The sequence below is a fragment of the Oncorhynchus nerka genome, linkage group LG27 (assembly GCF_034236695.1).
Source record: "Oncorhynchus nerka isolate Pitt River linkage group LG27, Oner_Uvic_2.0, whole genome shotgun sequence".
Lineage (NCBI taxonomy): Eukaryota > Metazoa > Chordata > Actinopteri > Salmoniformes > Salmonidae > Oncorhynchus > Oncorhynchus nerka.
In genome coordinates this window covers 35850409-35874908 of record NC_088422.1, presented here as the reverse complement: position 1 = coordinate 35874908, position 24500 = coordinate 35850409, and the positions used below count along the sequence as shown (strand labels likewise).

The 24500-nt window shown below is 45.3% G+C and overlaps 1 protein-coding gene across 2 annotated transcripts; it reads left to right on the top strand.

Moving 5' to 3' along the window:
• The first annotated feature begins 12792 nt into the window (after positions 1-12792).
• Positions 12793-23302, top strand: LOC115111687 (dnaJ homolog subfamily B member 5-like). 2 transcript variants are annotated; one of them, XM_029638021.2, is made up of 4 exons: positions 12793-13303; positions 14596-14848; positions 15494-16149; positions 22952-23302. In XM_029638021.2, the coding sequence occupies exons 2-4, from the start codon at positions 14638-14640 to the stop codon at positions 23183-23185; spliced, it is 1101 nt and encodes a 366-aa protein (XP_029493881.1). In that variant the 5' UTR covers positions 12793-13303; positions 14596-14637; the 3' UTR covers positions 23186-23302. The 2 variants fall into 2 exon arrangements, with proteins under 2 accessions (XP_029493881.1, XP_029493882.1); XM_029638022.2 differs by lacking the exon at positions 12793-13303 and adding an exon at positions 13367-13733.
• Positions 23303-24500: the final 1198 nt, after the last annotated feature.

The window sequence follows — 24500 nt, the reverse complement described above, 5'->3', positions numbered from 1 at the left end:
TGCTGGACTCTGATGGCTGATGAATATAACACCTTACAGTGAAATGCTTACTTACAGGCCCTTAACCAACAATGCAGTTAAGAAAAAATAAGTGTTAAGTACAAATAACACAAAATTAAGGAGCAGCAGTAAAATAACAGTAGAGAGGCTAGAAGCTGTTAAGAAGCCTCGTGGACATGGACTTGGTGCTCTGGTACAGCTTGCCGTGCGGTAGCAGAGAGAACAGTCTGTGAATAGGGTGGCTCGAGTCTTTGACAATATTTAGGGCCTTCCACTGACACCGCCTGGTATAGAGGTCCTGGATGGCAGGAAGCTTGGCCTCAATGATGTACTGGGCAATACGCACAACACTCTGTAGTGCCTTACCAGACAGTGATGCAAACAGTCAGGATGCTCTCATTGGTGCAGCTGTAGAACTTTTTGAGGATCTGAGGACCCATGACAAATCTTTTCAGTCTCTTGCGGGGGAATAGGCTTTGTCGTGCCCTCTTCACGACTGCATTGGTGTGCTTTGACCATGATAGTTTGTTGGTGATGTGGATACCAAGGAACTTGAAGCTCTCAACCTGCTCCACTACAGCCCTGTCGATGAGAATGGGGGCGGCCTCGATCCTCCTTTTCCTGTAGTCTACAATCATCTCCTTTGTCTTGATCACATTGAGGGAGAGGTTGTTATCGTGGCACCACACAGCCAGGTCTCTGACCTCCTCCCTATAGGCTGTCTCATCGTTTTTGGTGATCAGGCCTAACACTGTCGTGTCGTCGGCAAACTTAATGATGGTGACTGAGGGGCCAACCGTGTTGAGGATCAGCGTGGCAGATGTGTTGTTACCTACACTTACCACCTGGGGGTGGCCCGTCAGGAAGTCCAGGACCCAGTTGTAGAGGGAGGTGTTTAGTCCCAGGGTCCTTAGCTTAGTGATGAGCTTTGAGGGCACTATGGTGTTGAACGCTGAGCTGTAGTCAATGAATAGTATTCTCACATAGGTGTTCCTTTTGTCCAGGAGGGAAAAGGCAGTGTGGAGTGCAATAGAGATTGCATCATCTGTGGATCTGTTAGGGTTGAATGGAAATTGGAGTGGGTCTAGGGTTTATGGGATAATAGTGTTGATGTGAGCCATGACCAGCCTTTCAAAACACTTCATGGCTACAGATGTGAGTGCTACGGGTCGGTAGTCATTTAGGCAGGTTACCTTCGTGTTCTTTGGCACAGGGACTATGGTGGTCTGCTTGAAACATGTTGGTATTACAGACTGTAGGTTGAAAATGTCAGTGAAGACACTTGCCCGTTGGTCAGCGCATGCTCGGAGTACACGTCCTGGTAATCCGTCTGGCCCTCGGCCTTGTGAATGTTGACCTGTTTTAAGGTCTTACACACATCGGCTACGGAGAGCATGATCACACAGTCGTCCGGAACAGCTGATACTCTCATGCATGTTTCAGTGTTGCTAGCCTCGAAGCGTGCATAAAAGGAATTTATCTCATCTGGTAGGCTCGTGTCACTGGGCAGCTCGCGGCTGTGCTTCCCTTTGTAGTCTGTAATAGTTTGCAAGCCCTGCCACATCCGATAAGCGTCGGAGCCGGTGCAGTACGATTCAATCTTAGTCCTGTATTGACATTTTGCCTTTTTGAGGGTTTGTCGGAGGGTATAGCGGGATTTCTTATAAGCATCCAGGTTAGAGTCCAGCTCCTTGAAAGTGGCAGCTCTACTCATTAGCTCAGTGTGGATGTTGCCTGTAATCCATGGCTTCTGGTTGAGGTATGTACGTACGGTCGCTGTGGGGAAGATATCATATATGCACTTATTGATGAAGCCAGTGACTGATGTGGTGTACTCCTCAATGTCATCGGAAGAATCCCAGAACATATTCCAGTCTGTGCTAGCAAAACAGTCCTGTAGTTTAGCATCTGCGTCATCTGACCACTTCTTTATTGCCTGAGTCACTGGTGCTTCCTGCTTCAATTTTTGCTTGTAAGAAGGAATTAGGAGGATAGAATTATGGTGAGATCTGCCAAATGGAGGGCGAGGAGAGCTTTGTACGCATCTCTGTGTGTGGAGTAAAGGTGGTTTAGAGTTTCTTTTCCTCTGTTTGCACATTTTACATGCTGGTAGAAATGAGGTAAAATGAAATTAAGTTTCCCTCCATTAAAATCTCCAGCCATTAGGAACGCCGCATCTGGATGAGCTTTTTCCTGTTTGATTATGGCCTTATACCGCTCATTGAGTGCGGTCTTAGTACCAGCATCGGTTTGTGGTGGTAAATAGACAGCTACGAAAAATATAGATGAAAACTCTCTTGGTAAATTGTGTGGTCTGCAGTTTATCATGAGATACTCTACCTCAGGCAAGCAAAATCACAAGACTTCCTTAACATTAGATTTCATGCACCAGCTGTTGTTTACAAATTTAGTCCATATGTCCATATTGTTAAGTCCACATTGTTAATGTAAACAGTAAAAAGTAATGTAAACAGTAAAAAGTACGGGACCCAGAATCGACCCCTGCGGAACACCTTATGAATATCCAGGAAACCTGGTTCAACACCATCAGTAGAGACACACTGAGTTCTATCTGTCAAGTCATTTTTTTAACCAGTTACATGCAGCCTGGTCTAGGCCAATTGAGGAAAGCCTCTAAATTAGCAGTGAGTGATCAACAGTATCAAAAGCATTTGACAGGTCAGTGAAGAGAAATGAACACAATGTTGCTCTTATCCATACAGTTTACCACAACTTCTATAACTAGGGATGCAGCAGAGATAGTGCTATGACCTGGACTAAATCCTGACTGATGTACATTTAGAATACATTTCAAAGATAAGCAAGATGTTAGCTGAGAATTAATCAAGGATTGTAATACTTTAGATCGGCAAGAAAGTTTAGAAATAGGGCGATAATTATTTAAGTCACAAGGGTCTCCACCTTTATGAAGGGGCAGTACGTGGGCCACCTTCCAAACTTTAGAGATAGTAGCAGATATAATCATCAGGTTCAAAATATTGGTTAATGATTCAGCAATAAGGGGGGCAGAGAGCTGCAGAAAAAAATGGTTAGATTCCTGGTTCGATTCCAGGCTGTATCACAACCGGCCGTGATTGGGAGTCCCATAGGGCGGTGCACAATTGGCCCAGTGTTGTCCTGGTTTGGTCAGTATAGGCCATCATTGTAAATAAGAATGTGTTCTTAACTGACTTGCCTAGTTAAATAAAGGTTATATTTAAAAAATAAAATAAAAAGTTTATTAAACCACAGTTTCTCTCAAATAAAAAGCCTACCGAGATAAAATAATGATTAAAAGCATCACTTATCCCATTCTTCTCAGTTATGATTTCAGAGGGGTTGGGTTAAATGCGGAAGACACATTTCAGTTGAATGCATTCAGTTGTACAACTGACTAGGTATCCCCCTTTCCCTTAGGCAAGGAAGAAGAGGAATTTGTACGCTTCAGCGCAGTTACTGTTTTCCAAAATTTAGAAGGATCACCAGCAGTTAGAGATGAAAAAAAAATAGCTCTTTTTTTTTGCTCTCTTTCTCCAGATAGTACACCTGTTTTTTAATTGTCTGAAAGATTGCCAGTCCACTACAGAGTCAGTTGTCCTTGCTTTGGCCCAGGCTTGATTTCTCATTTGAGTGAGGTCAGATGAAAACCAAGGGTTAGATCTATCTTTGAATTGTTTAAAAGGGGTGTGTTTTATCTGCCAGAGGAATAAACAAGTATGATGCATTTTCTACAGCCAACTCAGGGTCAGGAACACTGGAGATGGCGGCTACATCAGAGTAGAACATGTCATGTAACAACCTTTGAGGAGATCTTAATTAAATGAGGATTAGTATTTTTAGTATTTTTGTTGTTTCATATCTCTAATACATTTACATTTACATTTAAGTCATTTAGCAGACGCTCTTATCCAGAGCGACTTACAAATTGGTGCATTCACCTTATGACATCCAGTGGAACAGCCACTTTACAATAGTGCATCTAAATCTTTTAAGGGGGGGGGGGGGGGGGGTGAGAAGGATTACTTTATCCTATCCTAGGTATTCCTTAAAGAGGTGGGGTTTCAGGTGTCTCCGGAAGGTGGTGATTGACTCCGCTGTCCTGGCGTCGTGAGGGAGTTTGTTCCACCATTGGGGGGCCAGAGCAGCGAACAGTTTTGACTGGGCTGAGCGGGAACTGTACTTCCTCAGTGGTAGGGAGGCGAGCAGGCCAGAGGTGGATGAACGCAGTGCCCTTGTTTGGGTGTAGGGCCTGATCAGAGCCTGGAGGTACTGAGGTGCCGTTCCCCTCACAGCTCCGTAGTACATACTGTTCTATGGGACAATGATCACTGAGATCATATGCAAATACTCCACGAGCCAAATATTTATGGGGATTATTAGTCACAATTTAATCAATTAATGAGTTAACAGGATTTTTTTAAATGTAGCCATGTGGGGTTTGAGATCAATTGAGTCACGTTCAAATGCATATACTCTTAAATTGATTTGAGGCCGGGGATAGCCAATCCAGAGTCAAATCCCCTAAAATGACCAACTCCGAGGACAGAAAAAGTGTTAAACACTCAGATATAGCACAAATAGCATCCGCCATGACAGCAAGGGGGCGGTAAATCCAAGCAACAAATACATATGTATTCTGGTTTATGGACACATCTACAGTACAACAAGGAGCTCAAATTTCTTGGGAACAGAAATATTTAAAGATTGGGACTCTATGAAATGTAATTTTACATAGTGTATGGCCACTCCTCTCCCTTTCTGTAATATGGCACATCTAAATACATGAATCATTTTGGTCTTGGTCAGCGACAGAACCATTTAACCATGTTTCAGAGAGAGCCAGAATGTCAGGACATGAGTCCTGTCCCCAAATGGCAATTGTGTCAATTTTTTTATTCATGTTTCGCGCATTAGATGCATTAGCCCAAGCACCCTGAGAGATTTAAAGTCAGAGGGGGTATTCAGCTCATAAGAGCTAACAGGCATAGGGTCATCTGCAGTTATTTGTTGAGTGAGCTGAGACTTTGCCAAGGTCCCTGGCCAACCACGTGAGAGCAGAGCAGACTGAGCATTTGACAGACCTCTCTCAAGTCGCTCGTTGCAGGGGCTGGGGCAGGAACTGGGAGTGCAGTGTTGGCAGAGCTCAGTCCACCCGGCCGGAGTGGCTGCCAATGCTCTATTCTAGCTCCTGTTGCAGGGTTGGGGCTGACATGGGGGGCAGGAGTGTCCCAGGCCTGCCCTGGGGATAGGAGTAGGGAGGGTAACCAAAACTAGCCTGGGAGGGAGGGTGTGGGGGGAATTGAGGAGGGTGGTGTGGAGGGCAGCTCCAAACTCTCAGCAAACAAGGGCTGATGATGTGAATGATACATGGTGTGGACTGCATCATGTGGTGCAATAACCTCAACAGTGTTTTGCCAGACCCTAGGGTAGAAGTATGTGCTGTGTAGAGCTGGGCTGAGGTGGGCCTTGTCTGGTAGAGCTGTGCTGGGGCGGGCCTGGTCTGGTAGAGCTGTGCTGAGGCGGGCCTGGTCTGGTAGAGCTGTGCTGAGGCGGGCCTGGTCTGGTAGAGCTGTGCTGAGGCGGGCCTGGTCTGGTAACATGGGAGGGAGGTTGTAGGGAGAATTGAAGAGGGTGGTGTGGAGGGCAGTGTGGCCGGTGATGCTCTGAACTCTGCGTGGGGCCTCTTTGACTGTGTATGACTTGGTCATAGCTCAGTGTGTCTGCATGCAGTTCCTGGGAGAGAAGTGGTAGATGGTGGTGTGGGGGGCAGTGTTGCTGGCTGTTCTCCAGTCTCTGTGAGGCACCACTGGATGCATGTCTAATGGAGCATCTGATTTGTCTCAGGGAGTTTGTGGCTGTTCTGTTGCTCCTGTGGGGTGAGGTGGACTGGCCACCCAGAGCAACATCCTTTAAGGTCCTGGAGAAGGTGGGGACTGCCTCTTTGTACAGGTGTACATTGTCGTAAAGACAGTCCAAGCTGAGGGTGGGATGGTGGGCCAGGTGTACGTTAGGCCATAGCACACAGTCCCCCGAGAGAGGCTGGCATTTACCTTCGATGGTGGCAAGGTGGAAATCACAGGAGGCTGCTGAGGGGAAGAGGGCTCATAATAATGGCCAGGAAGAAATGAAATGGCATCAAACCATGTGTTTTGTATTTGACACCATTCCACCCATTCCGCCCCAGCCATTACCATAAGCCCATCCTCCCTAATTAAGGTGCCACCAACCTCCTGTGGTAGAAATCTCTCCTCTGGAGCAAGGTAGATATTACAATATTCGCGATGGGGAAGATGGTGGAGGACCTGTCAATCACTCCTCTTAGTGATGTGGCCACTCTCTCCTGTTGGGCACGCAGGTCATTGGTCCCTGTGTGAATGATGGGGAGACAAGCTGGGCCACAGTCAAGAGATCCATACCTCTCTCTGTTGTGGGGCACCATCATTTTGCCACCTTTTTATTTATTTGGGAAAAGTTTAATATAAACTTTCCATTGGAGTCCATCGTTAATATAATGTCTGGTTTCTCATCAGATCTGTGGAGTATGTCAGGAGTGATGGGAGTAATTACAGGCCGTGAGATGGGGATGGAGGGTGTCAGCTGGGTTGGTGCATTGGTTGGTTGGGTTGGTTGGTTGGTTCTGATTCAGCTGTTGGCTTGGTCCTGGGTTTTTGTGGGACTCTTTGTAGAGTGGATGGTGGTGGCCTGCCTTAGCTTATGTAGCTCCTTCTGCAGGTCGTACATGTGGCTGGTGTTGACTGTGCTGGACAGTTCCTCTCTAAGTCTACACACTTCCATCCTGAGAACCCGGTTGTCCTACTCAACATTTTTCATTGCACACTGCAGCTCCTGGATCTCGTCCCTATGCTGACGCACCAGGCTGATCTCGTCCCTATACTGACGCACCAGGCTGATCTCGTCCCTATGCTGGCGCACCAGGCTGATCTCGTCCCTATATTGACGCACCAGGCTGATCTCGTCCCTATATTGACGCACCAGGCTGATCTCGTCCCTATATTGACGCACCAGGCTGATCTCGTCCCTATATTGACGCACCAGGCTGATCTCATCCCTATACTGACGCACCAGGCTGATCTCATCCCTATGCTGACGCACCAGGCTGATCTCGTCCCTATATTGACACACCAGGCTGATCTCGTCCCTATGCTGACGCACCAGGCTGATCTCGTCCCTATGCTGACGCACCAGGCTGATCTCGTCCCTATATTGACGCACCAGGCTGATCTCGTCCCTATGCTGACGCACCAGGCTGATCTCGTCCCTATGCTGACGCACCAGGCTGATCTCGTCCCTATGCTGACGCACCAGGCTGATCTCGTCCCTATGCTGACGCACCAGGCTGATCTCGTCCCTATGCTGACGTACCAGGCTGATCTCGTCCCTATACTGACGCACCAGGCTGATCTCGTCCCTATGCTGACGCACCAGGCTGATCTCGTCCCTATGCTGACGCACCAGGCTGATCTCGTCCCTATGCTGACGCACCAGGCTGGTCTCCTCCTCTATAATATTCTGTGGTACTGCAGGTGTCCCGTGTGAGAGAGGCTTGCTCAGGGCTGTGTCTGCTGCAGGCGAGGGAGAGGGACACTGGGGACCACATATTGGGGCACAGAGGGAGTGGAGGCTGTTGTAGGTAGTGACAATGGAGAGGTTTTAAGTTCAGCAACAAGAGGTTTTATTGGTCGAAGTTGTGGACAAATTGATTGAGACTGGCCTCCGAACCTTGAACCATCACAGTGCCGTTATTATAAAAATGCATGTTAGATTTGGGGGTGGAATCAATGTACAGTTGCCTCATTGTTCTGTTTCCTGACATTTTAAGTTCATTATTGTTCTTGTGGAGAGCTGTGTGCCAAGCATTAGGATCATCTGCTTTTAAAATTAAGTCTGCCCGCAGAGTCTCTGGGGATTCTCTTAGCAATTGATTTTTTCCTGACTCACTTGGTAACATTTTCAAGATATGTGATGGCAAGGTCTCTGAAACAATGCTTAGAGAATGCATTCCTTTTCATCTCCATTGTGACCTCATTAAACAATTCACTCTACTCTAGAATGATGTGCTTGTGCTTCGTGATGAAAGCACTTATTTCAATAATGCACCTATAGATACATTCACTTTTTAAACAATGCACTTTTATGAAGAATACAAGTAAAAATATGAAATGTGTTTTTCAACGAAACAACACATTGCACATAAATGAAGATACTCTCTCAATGTTCAGAATGTTCCCACCTCTTTTCCAAGTGCTACTTTGATTGTTTGTTTTTTCGTCTGAATGCTTGTTTCGCTATCAAGGCCTGAACTATCTTTCAGAAATTCCTCAGAAATCCTTCCTCTTTCTGTCATGTATTGTCATGTTATGTCTTGTTCCTGTTCCTTCTCTCACTTCGTTTCCCCCTGCTGGTCGTATTAGGTTACCTTCTCTTCCTTTCCTTCCCCCAGCTGTTCCTCATCTCCTCTAACTACCTCGTTTACCCTCTCCCACCTGTTCCCTTTTTCCCTCTGATTAGGTCTCTATTTCTCTCTCATTTCTGCTTCTGTCTTTGTCAGATTCTCGTTTGCTTCCCCCTTGTCCTGTCCTGTCGTAATCTGCCTCTTCAGCAGATGCTACGTGTGATCAGGTACCTCTGTCCTCTACAACCCGCGCCTACCCGGAGAGATCAGCAGTCTGTCGCCGCTAACCCTGCTATTCTCCTCTGCTGCTAGAAGGGGACTCTCCTGTTAAGATCAGAAGCCTTAATGATTTATTTGTCGCCCTCTCTGCGGGTTGTCTATGTTGTCAATCGATACATCTGAAGAGGATCTATGTCTTCCCTGTGTTTTGACATTAAAAGACTCTGTTTCTGTTAAAGCGCTTTTGGGTCCTCACTCACCTGCATAACACTTTCTCCCTTTGTTGGTTTTGTGTTTGTTTATCTATGTCCTAATTCTTGTTGTTGTCCATGTTGGGTTTATAGTTCCCCTATCCTGTGTTGTCTGATGATTCAGCACCGCAGATGAGCCTTGATGAGTCAGCACCGCAAGACCAAGTCCATCAATCTCTCAAAATCTCCAAACCATTTCCACAAAAGAAAAGTATCTTCCAAGTCCTCTAAATGGCCAGAACACAGAAATGCACCAAGATAATTCAACTGTAAACATATAATACACATTTTTTTACAAACATGTGCAATTTAAGGAGGAGCTCTTCTTAAGTGCTGTTGCTCATGGAATTGGTTGCTAGTAGATCTACGTGTGAGACTTTGTGACAGGTTCTGTTACCCGTTCTGCTGGGACACACGCTCACCACCCTCACACACGCAGGACCAGGCTGAGACAGAGACCAGGCTGAGACAGACAGCGGACCAGAATGAGATAGACAAAGGACCAGGCTGAGACAGACAGAGGACTAGACAGACAGAGAGCACTCAGAGGGCTCCGCTGTTGGCAGCTCCTTCTGTTGTCATGGAAACGAACATTGGGTCAGCAGTCAGTACATGTAGTGTCTAGAGCCTTCCTGTGTACAATCACAGAAATATTACACTCACATAAATGTTACCCAGTGTGTTAATCCCTTTATAGGATTAATCATGTTTATACAATTAAATCAATGCAAATTACCCTATTGCACTCACACTCACTTTTTTTTATTTTTTATTTATTATTATTATTTTTTACCGCTTTTTCTCCCCAATTTCGTGGTATCCAATTGTTTTAGTAGCTACTACCTTGTCTCATCGCTACAAATCCCATACAGGCTCGGAGGAGACGAAGGTTGAATGTCATGCGTCCTCCGATACACAACCCAACCAAGCCGTACTGCTTCTTAACACAGCGCGCATCCAACCCGGAAGCCAGCCGCACCAATGTGTCGGAGGAAACACCATGCACCTGGCAACCTTGGTTAGCGCGCACTGCGCCCGGCCCACTACAGGAGTCGCTGGTGCGCGATGAGACAAGGATATCCCTACCGGCCAAACCCAGCTTGCCACAGGGGATGGCTCAGGAAATGTCAACAGAAAAAAAACTGTACTATATGTGCCCTTACACCTGACACCAGTGTACAGTGCCTTCAGAAACTATTCAGACCCTTTGACTTTTTCCACATTTTTCTACGTTACAGCCTTATTCTAAAATGTATTACATATTTTTTTTATACACAATACTCCATAATGACAAAGTGAAAACAGGTTTTTAGAAATGTTTGCACATTTCTTCAACATTTTAAAACAGAAATACCTTATTTATTTACCTTCAATATTCAGACCCTTTGCTATGAGACTCAAAATTGAGGTCAGGTTCCTCCTGTTTCCATTGATCATCCTTGAGATGTTGCTACAACTTGATTGGAGTCCACCAGTGGTAAATTCAATTGATTTGACATGAGAAACAAGATTCTCTTTGGCCTGAATGCCAAGCATCACATCTGGAGGAAATCTGGCACTATCTCTTGGTGGTGGCAGCATCTTGCAGTGGGGATGTTTTTCAGTGGCAGGGGCTGGGAAACTTGTGAAGATCGAGGGAAAAATTAACAGAGCAAAGTACAGCGAGATCCTGGATGAAAACCTGCTCCAGAGCACTCAGGACCTCAGACTGGGGGCGAAGGTTCACCTTCCAACACGACAACGACCCTAAGCACAAAGCCAAGACAATGCAGGAGTGGCTTCGGGACAACCCAGCCAGAGCCCGGACTTGAACCCGATCGAAGATCTCTGGAGAGACCTGAAAAAAAGCTATGCAGCAACGCTCCCCATCCAACCTGACAGAGCTTGAGAGGATCTGCAGAGATAAATGGGAGAATCTCCCTAAATACAGGTGTGCCAAGCTTGTAGCTTCATACCCAAGAAGACCCGAGGCTTTAATCGCTGCCAAAGGTGCTTCAACAAAGTACTGAGTAAAGGGTCTCTATACTTATGTAAATGTGATATTTCAGTTTTTTATTTTTAATAAATTAGCAAACATTTCTAAAAACCTGTTTTTGCTTTGTGATTATGGGGTATTGTGTGTAGATTGACGAGAGAAAAAAAAAACAATTCAATCCATTTTAGAATGAGGCTGTAACGTAACAAAATGTGGAAAAAGTCAAGGGGTCTGAATACTTTCCGAAGGCACTGTACATGCTGCGTGCATGTGCACGGTTTATCAGACAGACTCCTCCCACGAGAGCTGCTCTTCTCCACTAAGTCAATCGTTTCTTTCACACCTCCTCACTACTGAAGAGAAAGGGATGACTCAAGCTATAGCCAGACTAAACATGGGCCAACTTTCTCGCTCTCTTCCTATACTTTCTCTCTGTCTCTGTCTCTGTCTCTGTCTCTGTCTCTCTCTCTCTCTCTGTCTCTCTGTCAATTCAATTCAATTCAATGGCTTTATTGGCATGGGAAACATTTGTTAACATTGCCAAAGCAAGTGAGGTAGATAATATATAAAGTGAAATAAACAATAAAAAATTAACAGTAAACATTACACATACAGAAGTTTCAAAACAATAAAGACATTACAAATGTCATATTATATATATACAGTGTTTTAACAATGTACAAATGGTTAAAGGACACAAGATAAAATAAATAAGCATAAATATGGGTTGTATTCACAATGGTGTTTGTTCTTCACTGGTTGCCCTTTTCTCGTGGCAGCAGGTCACAAATCTTGCTGCTGTGATGGCACACTGTGGAATTTCACCCAGTAGATATGGGAGTTTATCAAAATTGGATTTGTTTTCGAATTCTTTGTGGATCTGTGTAATCTGAGGGAAATATGTCTCTCTAATATGGTCATACATTGGGCAGGAGGTTAGGAAGTGCAGCTCAGTTTCCACCTCATCTTGTGGGCAGTGAGCACATAGCCTGTCTTCTCTTGAGAGCCATGTCTGCCTACGGCGGCCTTTCTCAATAGCAAGGCTATGCTCACTGAGTCTGTACATAGTCAAAGCTTTCCTTAATTTTGGGTCAGTCACAGTGGTCAGGTATTCTGTCGCTCTGTCTCTCTCTCTCTCTCGCTCTCTCTCGCTCTCTCTCGCTCTCTCGCTCTCTCTCTACAATTCCCCCTTAGCCTCTATCTATCCCCTTCCCTCTCTGTCTACCTTGAGTGACATGCCTGCATCTCTGCCTCTCCACCCATCCCACCTATCTCCACCTCTTCAATCCTCCCCCACACCCTAATGGTTCTGCGCTCTCTTATGTCTCTTGGAGGTACATTTACTGCTTACAGGCTTCTGAACAGAGTGCATTTTTCTTGGAAATTGCATAATGTAGGAATGAAAACTATAATCAACTCCTTTTTTAATTGTGCTGTACTGAGCAGGCAGTTAATGTCAGTTAACGTCCTTAACAGTAAAAATGTCACAGAAAAGATTCTTACAGCATAACTCTCTCTGATGACATAACACATCCTCTTGAAAGAGGGGAAAGGAAGGGGAGAAGAGGTAGACATGTGGACAGATATAAATACAGTACATATAGAGCAGAATATTGGGAAGGAGACACAGGCTGCGTCTCAGCAGTCTAAAATGGCCTCTCCTCTTTATTTGTACTGAACTGACAACATTGGATTTATGTAAGATTTGTCAATTAAGGAAAGGACACAAGGAGAGGCAGCCACTTAAGACTATTGAAATGTACCCCTGGTCTCTGTGCTGAGTGAGAGAGACTGACTCATTCCTCAGGCTTCTCTGTCTGTCTGCCTGCCTGCGCGTGTGTGGGAAGGTTCTAGTCCCTGACTGCCAGTGATCACATGTACCAACTCTGTTTATATCACAGCTCAGCCTGGAGTACCATCCACGGGCATACACACAAACACACACCGCCTCAGCCTGGAGTACCATCCACGGGCATTGGGTAAATCTGCCTAGGGCTCTGCTATCACACTCTCTCTCTCACACAGACAGACAGTCAACACAGACAGACAGTCAGACAGACAGACTCCTAATATGTCTCTGTTTTCTTTTAGAGTAGAATCCCAGCTCTCTCAGAGTGAAGCAGAGCCATGATGTAGACTAATCCTAAACTTCAGACTGTTTATCTCCTCCCAGGAATGGAAGTCAAGTAAACCAACATCTCACTTAGTGGATCAATGATTAAATGGATTGGATAAATTGACTCGGGTGAAGTTAATTTGATAAACGCTTCAATCAGCGCAACAAATGATCTAGACAGTCAGGCTGTATTTTCCCATCCGCTCGGAGTTGATTGGAACAAAGCGCGCTGCGCTTTGAACTGGCAGAGTTCGACCCGCAAATCAGCTGTCGTGCGGAGGAGCGGCGAGGGACAGTTGGCGAAGTCCAGAGACAGTCACTAGCATACGGTAAGACGCTACGAAAACACACCGGCTACGGACTCATTTACTAGACTAACTCGAAGTAGATATGGCCTAGGCTATTTCAGTTTATGGCCAGGACAGGAATTGGGTTGTTGCTGTCGGCCTACGCCGTATTTCTCCTCAGACGTTTAACATCGTAAGTGGAAATAAGTGTTGAAGGTCTATTTAATTTAACCAGAACCACACCGCATAACTATGTGATTTTGAGTCACTGATTGAATGGCATGGGTTTTGGTTTTATTCGCCTAATTGACGTCAGAGCGTTGTTCTGTCACCAACTATTTCGGAACCGGTGAGCAGTTGAACTCTGACGTCACACAATAAAGACCCGAGAGGGATACCAGGGCGGGAGAGAAGAGAGGGACCGGGATATGTTCATCTGATCTGCCGATTTTTCTACTGAAAATTATAACGGGTAGGAAACGTTTCATTTCATCCTTCTATTCTTATGTGTTCTCTCCGCACCGCTCACTGTCAGTTTCCACCGCTGTCATTGAAGCCTGTGGAATAGCTGGTGTTGCACCACTCCGGTTTCTGCATTGGTCAATCGATAGGTTCGATTCTCACACTGAGAGAGGCGTTGTTGTCTCTTGACATATTTGCCGGTAATAGTCTACAATTAGCCTACCTGGCGGAACAACGACAGCGAAATTCGGTGCGGCGCAGATCGGCTCTATAATGGATGACAGGTGCTGTTTCTTTGTCTCATTTTCTACCGTAGAGATTCACAGTGATGAAGATATTTACAGGAAAACCTAAATAACAACCATACATAGGCCATATAAATAGCCTACCATCTGTTGTAGTTTATCCAGCTATAAAATAGCTCGCAGGGCAGACTGTAGCCTACATATTTAGGCTAACAGGACTGCGGTTTTATAAGACTACTGATAGCATGTGTGTGTGTGTGTGTGTGTGTGTGTGTGTGTGTGTGTGTGTGTGTGTTTGTGTGTGTGTGTGTGTGTAGCAGATAGTGAGGTGCCAGATGGTAGGGAGTTCCTCACATTCACTAACTTTGAGCTTTTACTACACTGCCATGGCAACACCTTACTACATTACCATAGCAAGTTCCACACATCATCTGTGATGGAGTAAAGACTTCAAGATTCATTAGAATACTCACATGTGTGTTTAGAATACTTGTGTGTGTGTGCGTGTGTGTGTGTGTGTGCATATGTGTGTGTGTGCCTCACCAGAGAGCCAGGCTGTGTGGATCTGTTTTTTTCAGGTCCAGGAGTATGCCTAACCCAGTAACCTTTCTCTCCCTCTACCTCCAGAGTGTCAGGGTGTGTGTTGGGGGTCACAGAAAGGTCGTTGCCATGGGGAAGGACTACTATAAGACGCTGGGTATCCCTAAGGGTTCTAACGAGGAGGAGATCAAGAAGGCATATCGCCGCATGGCACTGAGGTTCCACCCAGACAAGAACACAGACGCAAATGCAGAGGACAAGTTCAAAGAGATCGCTGAGGCGTACGAAGTTCTGAGTGACCCCAAGAAGAGGGTCATCTATGACCAGCTAGGAGAGGAGGGTAAGCGAAAGAGAGGGTGCTCAGCATTCTGAGAGTGTTGTCGGTGTGATTATATAATTGTCATGAAGTAATTTATCGTTATGTGTGTGTGTGTGTGTGTGTGTGTGTGTGTGTGTGTGTGTGTGTGTGTGTGTGTGTGTGTGTGTGTGTGTGTGTGTGAGAGAGAGAACACTGAGCAGACTCCTTTCTTTATTTAGCTATCCCCCCTACCTCACCCTTCCACCTCTACCCTCTGACAGTCTGACTGTGTGTTCTCTTCTGTCTGACTAGGTCTTTCCACAGTGTGTTTGCGTCTCTCAGATAGGCCTGAATCCATGCGGAGGCAGAGATAAGAATAGCAGTGAGGTGGTGTGTATGTGTGTGTGTGTGTTTAGCTGTGGGTAGTCTTCTCTGTTTCTGTAGCAGCAAGGCTCTTGCTAGACCCCCCACCGGATCCTGTGGGAACTCTCTCACCCACATGAGTTCGCTCTGACTGCTACTCATGCCTCCAGGGCCTCCGCTCCTCAAACTCCCTCCTACCTGCTGTAAACAAATCTCTAAAACGATTTAACTCTCTCGTTTCTCTACGGAAGGGGAATTAGGCTACAGGTATGTGTGTGTGAGTGTGTGTACTCACAGCCTTCTCTCTCTCTCCCTCTCGGTCAGGTCTGAAGGCGGGGGGCAGTAGTGGTCAGTCTGGGGTTCCTGGTGGGTCGTACCACTACACCTTCCATGGGGACCCCCATGCCACCTTCGCCTCCTTTTTCGGCGGGTCCAACCCCTTCGATATGTTCTTCGGACCGCACCGCAACCACCACAACCGCTCCAACGGCGTCCACTCCAAGGTCCCCAACGACCATGACATGGAAACAGACTTGGATGAGGAAGACCCCTTCGCCTCTTTCACACACTTCGGCTTCCCCGGGGGGGTCAACGGCTTCCCTGGCCATGGCGGGGGCAGGAGGAGGGGAGTGCAGTCGGAGCGTTTGGGGGGGTCCAGGAGGCAGCAGGACCCCCCGGTCGTCCACGAGCTGAAGGTGTCTCTGGAGGAGATCTTCCATGGTTGCACCAAGCGGATGAAGATCACCAGGAGGAGGCTGAACCCTGATGGCAGGAGCAGCTGTACGGAGGATAAGATCCTGAACATCGTGATAAAGAGGGGATGGAAGGAGGGCACCAAGATCACCTTCCCTAAGGAGGGGGACGAGACCCCAGAGAACATTCCTGCAGACATCGCCTTTGTGCTCAGAGACAAAGGACACGCCCACTTTAGGAGAGACGGCTCCAATATCATCTACACAGGCAATATCAGTCTGAAGGAGGTAGGAGCGCTCTGTCTGTCGCTCTGTCTGTCGCTCTGTCTGTCGTGTCGCTCTGTCTGTCGCTCTGTCTGTCGCTCTGTCTGTCGCTCTGTCTTTCTCACACAGCCTTTGTCTCCACAAATACATTATTACAAAACTAGCAGCCTGTGACAAAGTGCTCTTTTACTTTCTTTCTCTCTCCTACTAACCACAAATACCCTACAGAACACTCACATAGAACTGGAGGCCTGTGGTACTAACCTGTTCAGACAATATTTGAAATGTTCTACTCTACAGGAGACTCAAACTCTATCTGCCTCTAGGTTTTCACAAGGGTGTGTGTGTTAATATTATTTTAGTAAGTGGAGATGTTCTAATGAAGAGCATCAAAAGTCACATCTTTCTCTCTCTCTCTCTCTCTCTCTCTCTCTCTCTCTCCCTCTCTTTCCTACTCTCTCTCCTACTCTCTCCCTCCCTCTTTCTTCTCTCTCTCTCTCTCTCTCTCTCTCTCTCTCTCTCTCTCTCTCTCTCTCTCCTACTCTCTCTCTCTCTCTCTCCTACTCTCTCTCTCTCTCCTACTCTCTCTCTCTCTCCTCTCTCTCTCCCTCCCACTATCTCTCTCATACTCTCTCTCTCCTACTCTCTCTCTCTCTCTCCTACTCTCTCTCTCTCTCTCTCCACTATCTCTCTCTCACTCTTTCCTACTCTCTCTGACTCAGAGCCCCGGGCACCTCTAACAGCAGTACACTGGTGTTCATGTTTCTAGCACTAGGCTGTGGGCAGTGGTGGAAGATGTGTGTGTGCGTGTGCAGTTAAACATGGGTACTCCACCTAAAAGAGGCTGTTCCTCTGAGTACATGACCTTGTTCAACACATCCCTCCAGTCTATCTGTGAAGTGAGCTGAGCTCTGGGTGGGCAGACTGAGTGCTTTGCAGAATGTCTCTCTGCCGCTGCAGTCTGAGTGAGCATGGGGGAATGTGTTGTCCCTGTGTGACAGGCCCACTCACACTCTGCCCTGTCCTGCCTCATATGTCTTCCTTTATGATAGCTCTTTTAATGAGCACAACAATCGTTATGGTACTCACCATGTAGTGCAAAAACACACAATAAAGGATTTATACACTTAGACAGCTCTCTTTCTCTTTTATACAGAGAGAGAGCAAGACACACACACACACACAGAGAGAGAGAGAGATACAGAAAGAGACAGAGAGAGAGACAGAGAGAGAGACAGAGAGACAGAGACAGACAGAGAGAAAGAGACAGAGAGAGAGACAGAGAGAGAGACATAGAGAGAGACAGAGAGAGAGAGGATTGTGGTGTGAGGGTGGTATTCTGACAGACAGTTCATTTAATTAAACCTCTATTCCTGTGTGGTCACAAGCTCAGCTGTGACCAGCCTGTGAAATGAAACACTCTTTTATAGTTCCAATATAGCTGCCATTTATCTACTGCCTATATTAATGGACTGGCTAATGGCAGACCCTAAACAGGAGCTTGTTAAGTACATACTGTATTAATTATACAAGTACCGCAGTGCTCAGATAAGCTCATTAACCAGGAGGCCTGTTTTACTGCTGTCATAAACTGTTCTATCTTAATGTCATATACTGCCATAGAAATATCTTTTAGTTATGAGATAGTGCACTACTCTTCGTGCATTAAATATGTAGGGAATAGGGTACCATCAGGGACACAGACCTTGTTGATTCAGTCCGTATTTCGGAAGTTCAGCTCTGTCGCGTGATTGAAACGTAAAGGTAATTTCCGATTGAACCGACATATGCATCGTTTACTGTGAGTGCAGTCGTTGCGCACGCGGGAACATTGCCTAGCACTGTTGAAGCTAGGAACACAAGCATTTCTCTACACGCGCAATAACATCTGCTAAATATGTGTATAACCAATCAAATTTGATTTGATTTACATTTCAAACGTGCTATAGCTCTGAACTTCCACGATACGGATTGAATCGAACCCCTAATGTATCCAGCAAAGACAATAAATGCTCATTTAGATCCAGTGAAGGAGAGAGACAGGAGAGAAACCTGAGAGAGACCGGAGAGAGGTGAGGAGGGAGGAAGGGGAGATGTTGAAGGGAGAGAGAGTATTGGGTATTTGGGTTATCTGAACCATTATCTGAAAAATATAGTTTAACTGGAGCTGCCAGGGAGCTCTGCTTCCATCCAACAGGAAGGTATGATTACAGAGGCCTGGCACTGGGCGCTGTTGACGGGCTGGCTGCTTTTATACACTCCGTTAGCTATGCTGGCTGGGTTTTGGCCCTAAAATAGCTGGGTCAGACCCTATGCTAGCTACACCGGCTGACTTTAGGCCCTCTGTTTTACACAGGCTTTAGGTCTAACAATAACAAGCCCAATGAGAGCTACGTTGCACCGTGCAGAGCTGAAGGCTCTTTATTTAATCTGCTAAAGACAATTGTTACCTCTGCATTATGACCATTCAATGACCTCTACCAAGGATGTCTGGAGTCTGGACCTTTATGTCATCACTGGAGCCGGTGGCCTTAACCTGCAACTGCAGGCTTCAAGTCCTGCTGTCTCTCCGGCTGTTCTCTCTAAATCAGGACAGTTTGCCATTCGGCGTCAGTGTGGAAAACAGGAAGGAAAAACACACACACACAATCATACTTAGAAGGCTATCGCTAACTCTAAGAGGAACTTGACTTCTGATATTACAGAGAAATATGCTATATGCATTGGCTAAGACAACATAGCATGTGATAACACTTAGGCAATGGTTTCTGGATGCCTTATGTTTTGGAGGGTGGGGGGGTTGAGGCGCGGGGGTTAGTAAACACTGGATTAGGCAACTGCTAACTGGGACTGTTGACACCTGATTGGGCAACTTGTAAGCACTAAACTGGAACATACAATTCAAAATAGTTTCATGTTATTGAATTGGGACTGGAAAACTGTAAGCCTACTGCACGTAGTCAGAGTTTGAATTTATCAGGAGTGGTATATATTATTCTGGTGCTGCCTTGTCTGAGCTGAGGCTTACATCATTAGACGGGCCTTATGTCAGCTGTCTGTGTGTCTCCAGTGTCATAGCAACCTGTCTAGGGGCTGGATTCAAACCATAGCGCAGAATGTCATTTTTTGTAGCGCGGTTGAAATGTAAAGGTAATTTTTGATTGAGGCGGCATATGCAGCGTTTACCGAGAATGCAGTCACCGTGAACGTGGAAACATTGAGAATGCAGTCACCGTGAACGCGGAAACATTGAGAATGCAGTCACCGTGAACGCGGAAACATTGAGAATGCAGTCACCGTGAACGCGGAAACATTGAGAATGCAGTCACCGTGAACGCGGAAACATTGAGAATGCAGTCACCGTGAACGCGGAAACATTGAGAATGCAGTCACCGTGAACGCGGAAACATTGAGAATGCAGTCACCGTGAACGCGGAAACATTGAGAATGCAGTCACCGTGAACGCGGAAACATTGAGAATGCAGTCACCGTGAACGCGGAAACATTGAGAATGCAGTCACCGTGAATGCGGAAACATTGAGAATGCAGTCACCGTGAACGCGGAAACATTGTCTTCAAATTTCAATCGTGCTTATCTTCGGCGCTAATGATTCAATCCAGCCCTAGATAGTGTTGGGCGGATTACTTTAAAAATGTAATCTGTTGCTGATTACAGTTACATGAAAATAAAGTAATTGGTAACGTGATCCTTTGGATTACTCAAAATGAGTAACGCAATCTTTTGGATTACTTTGGGATTACCAGATATTAAATGTTAACCTAATACAGTATTATTTAACTGAGTAACATTAGTATTTCTAAATGGGGGACTATTGTGAGAGCATAAAGATCCTACAACTCATATGTTTGATATGTGTGAGCATAAAGATCCTACAACTCATATGTTTGATATGTGAGAGCATAAATATCCTACAACTCAAGTGTTTGATATGTGTGAGCATAAAGATCCTACAACTCATATGTTTGATATGTGTGAGCATAAAGATCCTACAACTCATATGTTTGATATGTGAGAGCATAAAGATCCTACAACTCATATGTTTGATATGTGTGAGCATAAAGATCCTACAACTCATATGTTTGATATGTGTGAGCATAAAGATCCTACAACTCATATGTTTGATATGTGAGAGCATAAAGATCCTACAACTCATATGTTTGATATGTGAGAGCATAAAGATCCTACAACTCATATGTTTGATATGTGAGAGCATAAAGATCCTATGACTCAAATGTTTGATATATGAGAGCATAAAGATCCTACAACTCATATGTTTGATATGTGAGAGCATAAAGATCCTACAACTCATATGTTTGATATGTGAGAGCATAAAGATCCTACAACTCATATGTTTGATATGTGTGAGCATAAAGATCCTACAACTCATATGTTTGATATGTGAGAGCATAAAGATCCTACAACTCATATGTTTGATATGTGTGAGCATAAAGATCCTACAACTCATATGTTTGATATGTGAGAGCATAAAGATCCTACAACTCATATGTTTGATATGTGTGAGCATAAAGATCCTACAACTCATATGTTTGATATATGAGAGCATAAAGATCCTACAACTCATATGTTTGATATGTGAGAGCATAAAGATCCTACAACTCAAGTGTTTGATATGTGAGAGCATAAAGATCCTACAACTCATATGTTTGATATGTGAGAGCATAAAGATCCTACAACTCATATGTTTGATATGTGTGAGCATAAAGATCCTACAACTCATATGTTTGATATGTGAGAGCATAAAGATCCTATGACTCAAATGTTTGATATGTGAGAGCATGAAGAACCTACAACTCATATGTTTGATATGTGAGAGCATAAAGATCCTACAACTCATATGTTTGATATGTGAGAGCATAAAGATCCTACAACTCAAGTGTTTGATATGTGAGAGCATAAAGATCCTACAACTCAAGTGTTTGATATGTGAGAGCATAGTCACAGGGCTCCATACCAACATTTTCAGTTGTCTGGACCATATGGTCGCACCAAGATTTTGTTGCGGGGACACGTAGTAGAAAACACGGGTTGCCTAATCATCTTATTAAGTAATTCAACCTGCTTCATTAAGTACTGGAATAGAATGGTATGATCAATAAATTAATTTGAATGCACAATTCCAGATATTTTATGATGCACACCCTAAATTGTCACGAATTTTGAGTTGGACAATTAGGCAATTATATATTACTGTTAAAATACAGTCCCAGCTTTTTTTTTTTTTTTTTTGTTCAATAGAGATTAAGTAACTATTTTAGGGCACAAAAATCACAAACAAATTCATTTGGTGCTAATTCACCAAATGAGGAAGTAGTTAGCTAGATTGCAAACAATACATCTAGCCTAATATTAGACTACTGATAGTTAGACTACTGAGAGTTAGACTACTGATAGTCTGCCGTAGTATTTACACCAGTAAATGTAATATATAGGCCTATGTTGTCACCTTGAATGGCCGACGTGAGTGCCCTATGTTCAATAGTAAGAGTTGATAATTAGAATTCAGACCTACAGAACGCTGGGTCCCAGTTCTCTTCAGTGTTATTCTGGGATTGCGTCTTGAAATATTGCGCAATCAGAAAGCATTTCTCTACTGCTACGGACAGAGATCACAACGGAGAAAGAGGGAAAGTGCAACGCAGCAAGCAGGAACTCGATGACGACTGTCTGACCAGAAGGCTAGGTGTAAATGTTTTGGAAGCCTTACCTATTCATTCAACCAGTTTAATACTAAAGAAGCCATCCATCCTTGATGAGAGGTCAGCAGAACGATAGAACCTTTAAGAGCGTGTGAGAAGTCTTGAGGGTGCGCTAAATGAAAGTGGGCAAATGCTGGCAAAGTTTTACAGATGTTGCCTCTTGAGATTAGATGAAGTAATCCCGAATGCAATCAGTTGTTTTTAAGAATGCAAGCATAATCAGATTATTCATTTTTGTAATTAATCCAAGCTGATTAGTTACTTTGTTTTTGTATTCTGATTACTCAGTTACTACCCAACCCTGGCCCTAGGTTAGGGTTGGAGTTTAGTATGGTGTGCTGCCTGCTCTGGGTAGGAGTTGCAGATCTAGGATCAGTTTTCTTTTAATTGTAGGGTGCAAAACTGACCTAAAATGAGTGGACACCCAGGTTTCAGCCTCTCTCTCCGTGTGTGTGTGTGTGTGTGTGTGTGTGTGTGTGTGTGTGTGTGTGTGTGTGTGTGTGTGTGTGTGTGTGTGTGTGTGTGTGTGTGTGTGTGTGTGTGTGTGTGTGTGAGAGAGAGAGAGAGAGAGACCACGACCTCAGCTTATTCGGTCTTACTTCATTAGCTGTAGAAATGAGACTACACTCTAAAATTAGCCTCCTGTGCACTCTACAACCCCCCAACTATCAACCCTACACACACAAGCACACACACCGGGGTTTTCCAAGCTCAGGAAACTTGTTTAAGTGTCAGAGAGGGAATGATCCATTGTAGATGATGATGTCATTCTGTTCCACTCTGAGCGCCAAGTCATGTTCTCTAATGTTCTCTAGCTGAATCTGTGTTCTAGACTGCTAAACTGGAACAGATACTAGTTTTCTATGTCCATAGCTCCCGAAACACACGTTTTCACCTATCCTTAATCACTGAATTAGTTAACAACTAACAACATATGATTTTGTCATCATTGGGTGTGAGTAGAACAACTCTGTGCAACGCCAAGAGGAACAGATTGAGAATCACTGTTGTAATGAAGCAGTCATATAGTAAACATGCTTGTGTCATATGATACAGTAGTAAACCCTCTCATATCCCCCTCCCCCAGGCGCTGTGTGGCTGTACGGTGAACATTCCCACCCTGGATAACCGCGTCATCCCGCTATCCTGCCATGAGGTCATCAAGCCAGGGACGGTAAAGCGGCTGAGGGGGGAGGGCCTGCCCCTCCCTAAGAGCCCCACTCAGCGCGGCGATCTCATCGTAGAGTTCACGGTTCGCTTCCCAGACAGGATCCCTCCTCAGTCCAGAGAGATCATCAGACAACACCTACCCCAGTCTTAGGACAACACCCCCCCCCCAGACTCATTACCCCTCCCCCCAGACTCATTACACACTCTACACTCCTGCCTTCCCCAACCCCCAGACTCATTACCCCCTCCCCACCCCTCCAGATTCATTACCCCCTACACTCCTCCCCGCCCCAACCCCCAGACTCATTACCCCCTCCCCACCCCCAGACTCATTACACGCCCCACACTCCTCCCTTCCCCAACCCCCCAGACTCATTACCCCACTCCCCACCACCCCAGACTCATTACCCCCTACACTCCTCCCTTCCCCACCCCCCAGACTCATCACACCCCCACACTCCTCCCTTCCCCACCCCCAGACTAATTTACCCCCCCTCACCATCCCTCCCCTCCCCACCACATACACACAAATCGTTTTTACCAGTTGGACCCAACCCATCTTCCCCCATTTCAAGATCTCACTGTTTCTACCACACAACATTACATGGACACTATTTTTAAGGGAACGTTTTTTTTCTGGGAATGACAAGAGGACCTCCAGTTTTAGGATGTTTTTGTTTCTTTTCGCCCAAGCGCACACACACGGACATGGCGAAGTGATACGGAGGAACGGCTCAGCGTGGCTTTGGCTTTTACCGGAACTCCTTTTCTTAATGCTCTTCTTTTCTACACATTTATCAAGGGTTTTATACATCCCCCTGATCCTCCTCTTCTTATGGAGGAGTTGAGAGGAACACTTGATTTGAAAAAGAGAAGATTGTCCAGGATTTTCCCGAGGAAAGTTGAAAGTGGATTATTTTATTGTTGATCCACCAGCAGCTTCAGTCTCTGCTCCCCATTTTAACGTAATCATCTGTTTCTGTTTCTAATGTTTAATAAAGCATAATGTGTGAACTCTGTGTTATCTGCTGGACGAGGCTACTGCTCCAGCCACTACTACCAGATCCTCCCAGTGCAGAACCACTGACATAGATGTACCCTCTGAACTCTGTGTATCTATGTCTCTGGTCCAGACTCCCTGACTGGCTGAGAAGCCCAGCACTATCTACTATGACCCTCCAATTAAACTATAGACATCGAAGCAAGTTCCACTGCTTTCCCTCCCATTCTTATCCCTCTAAACAGGGACTGATTTAGGCCTGGGACATCAGGTGTGTGCAATTACTTAAAAGGTACAACAGAAAAGTAGGCTCTGGACCTCGTAGGGTAAGAGTTGAATACCCCTGCACTATGGGTCATCATCATCTAGGTCAGTGCTTGAACTTCTGTTTTTCATCCTCTCCTAATCAGGGACCGATTCAGACCTGGGACACCAGGTGAGTGCAATTAACCACCAGGTAGAAACA

Bases quoted from the DNA above. Each gene is read 5' to 3' on its own strand.
- LOC115111687 (XM_029638021.2), top strand. From the start codon at position 14,638: ATGGGGAAGGACTACTATAAGACGCTGGGTATCCCTAAGGGTTCTAAC. The intron at 14,849-15,493 runs GTAAGCGAAAGA...CCTCTCGGTCAG, and splicing joins TGACCAGCTAGGAGAGGAGG to GTCTGAAGGCGGGGGGCAGT. The intron at 16,150-22,951 runs GTAGGAGCGCTC...CCCCTCCCCCAG, and splicing joins GCAATATCAGTCTGAAGGAG to GCGCTGTGTGGCTGTACGGT.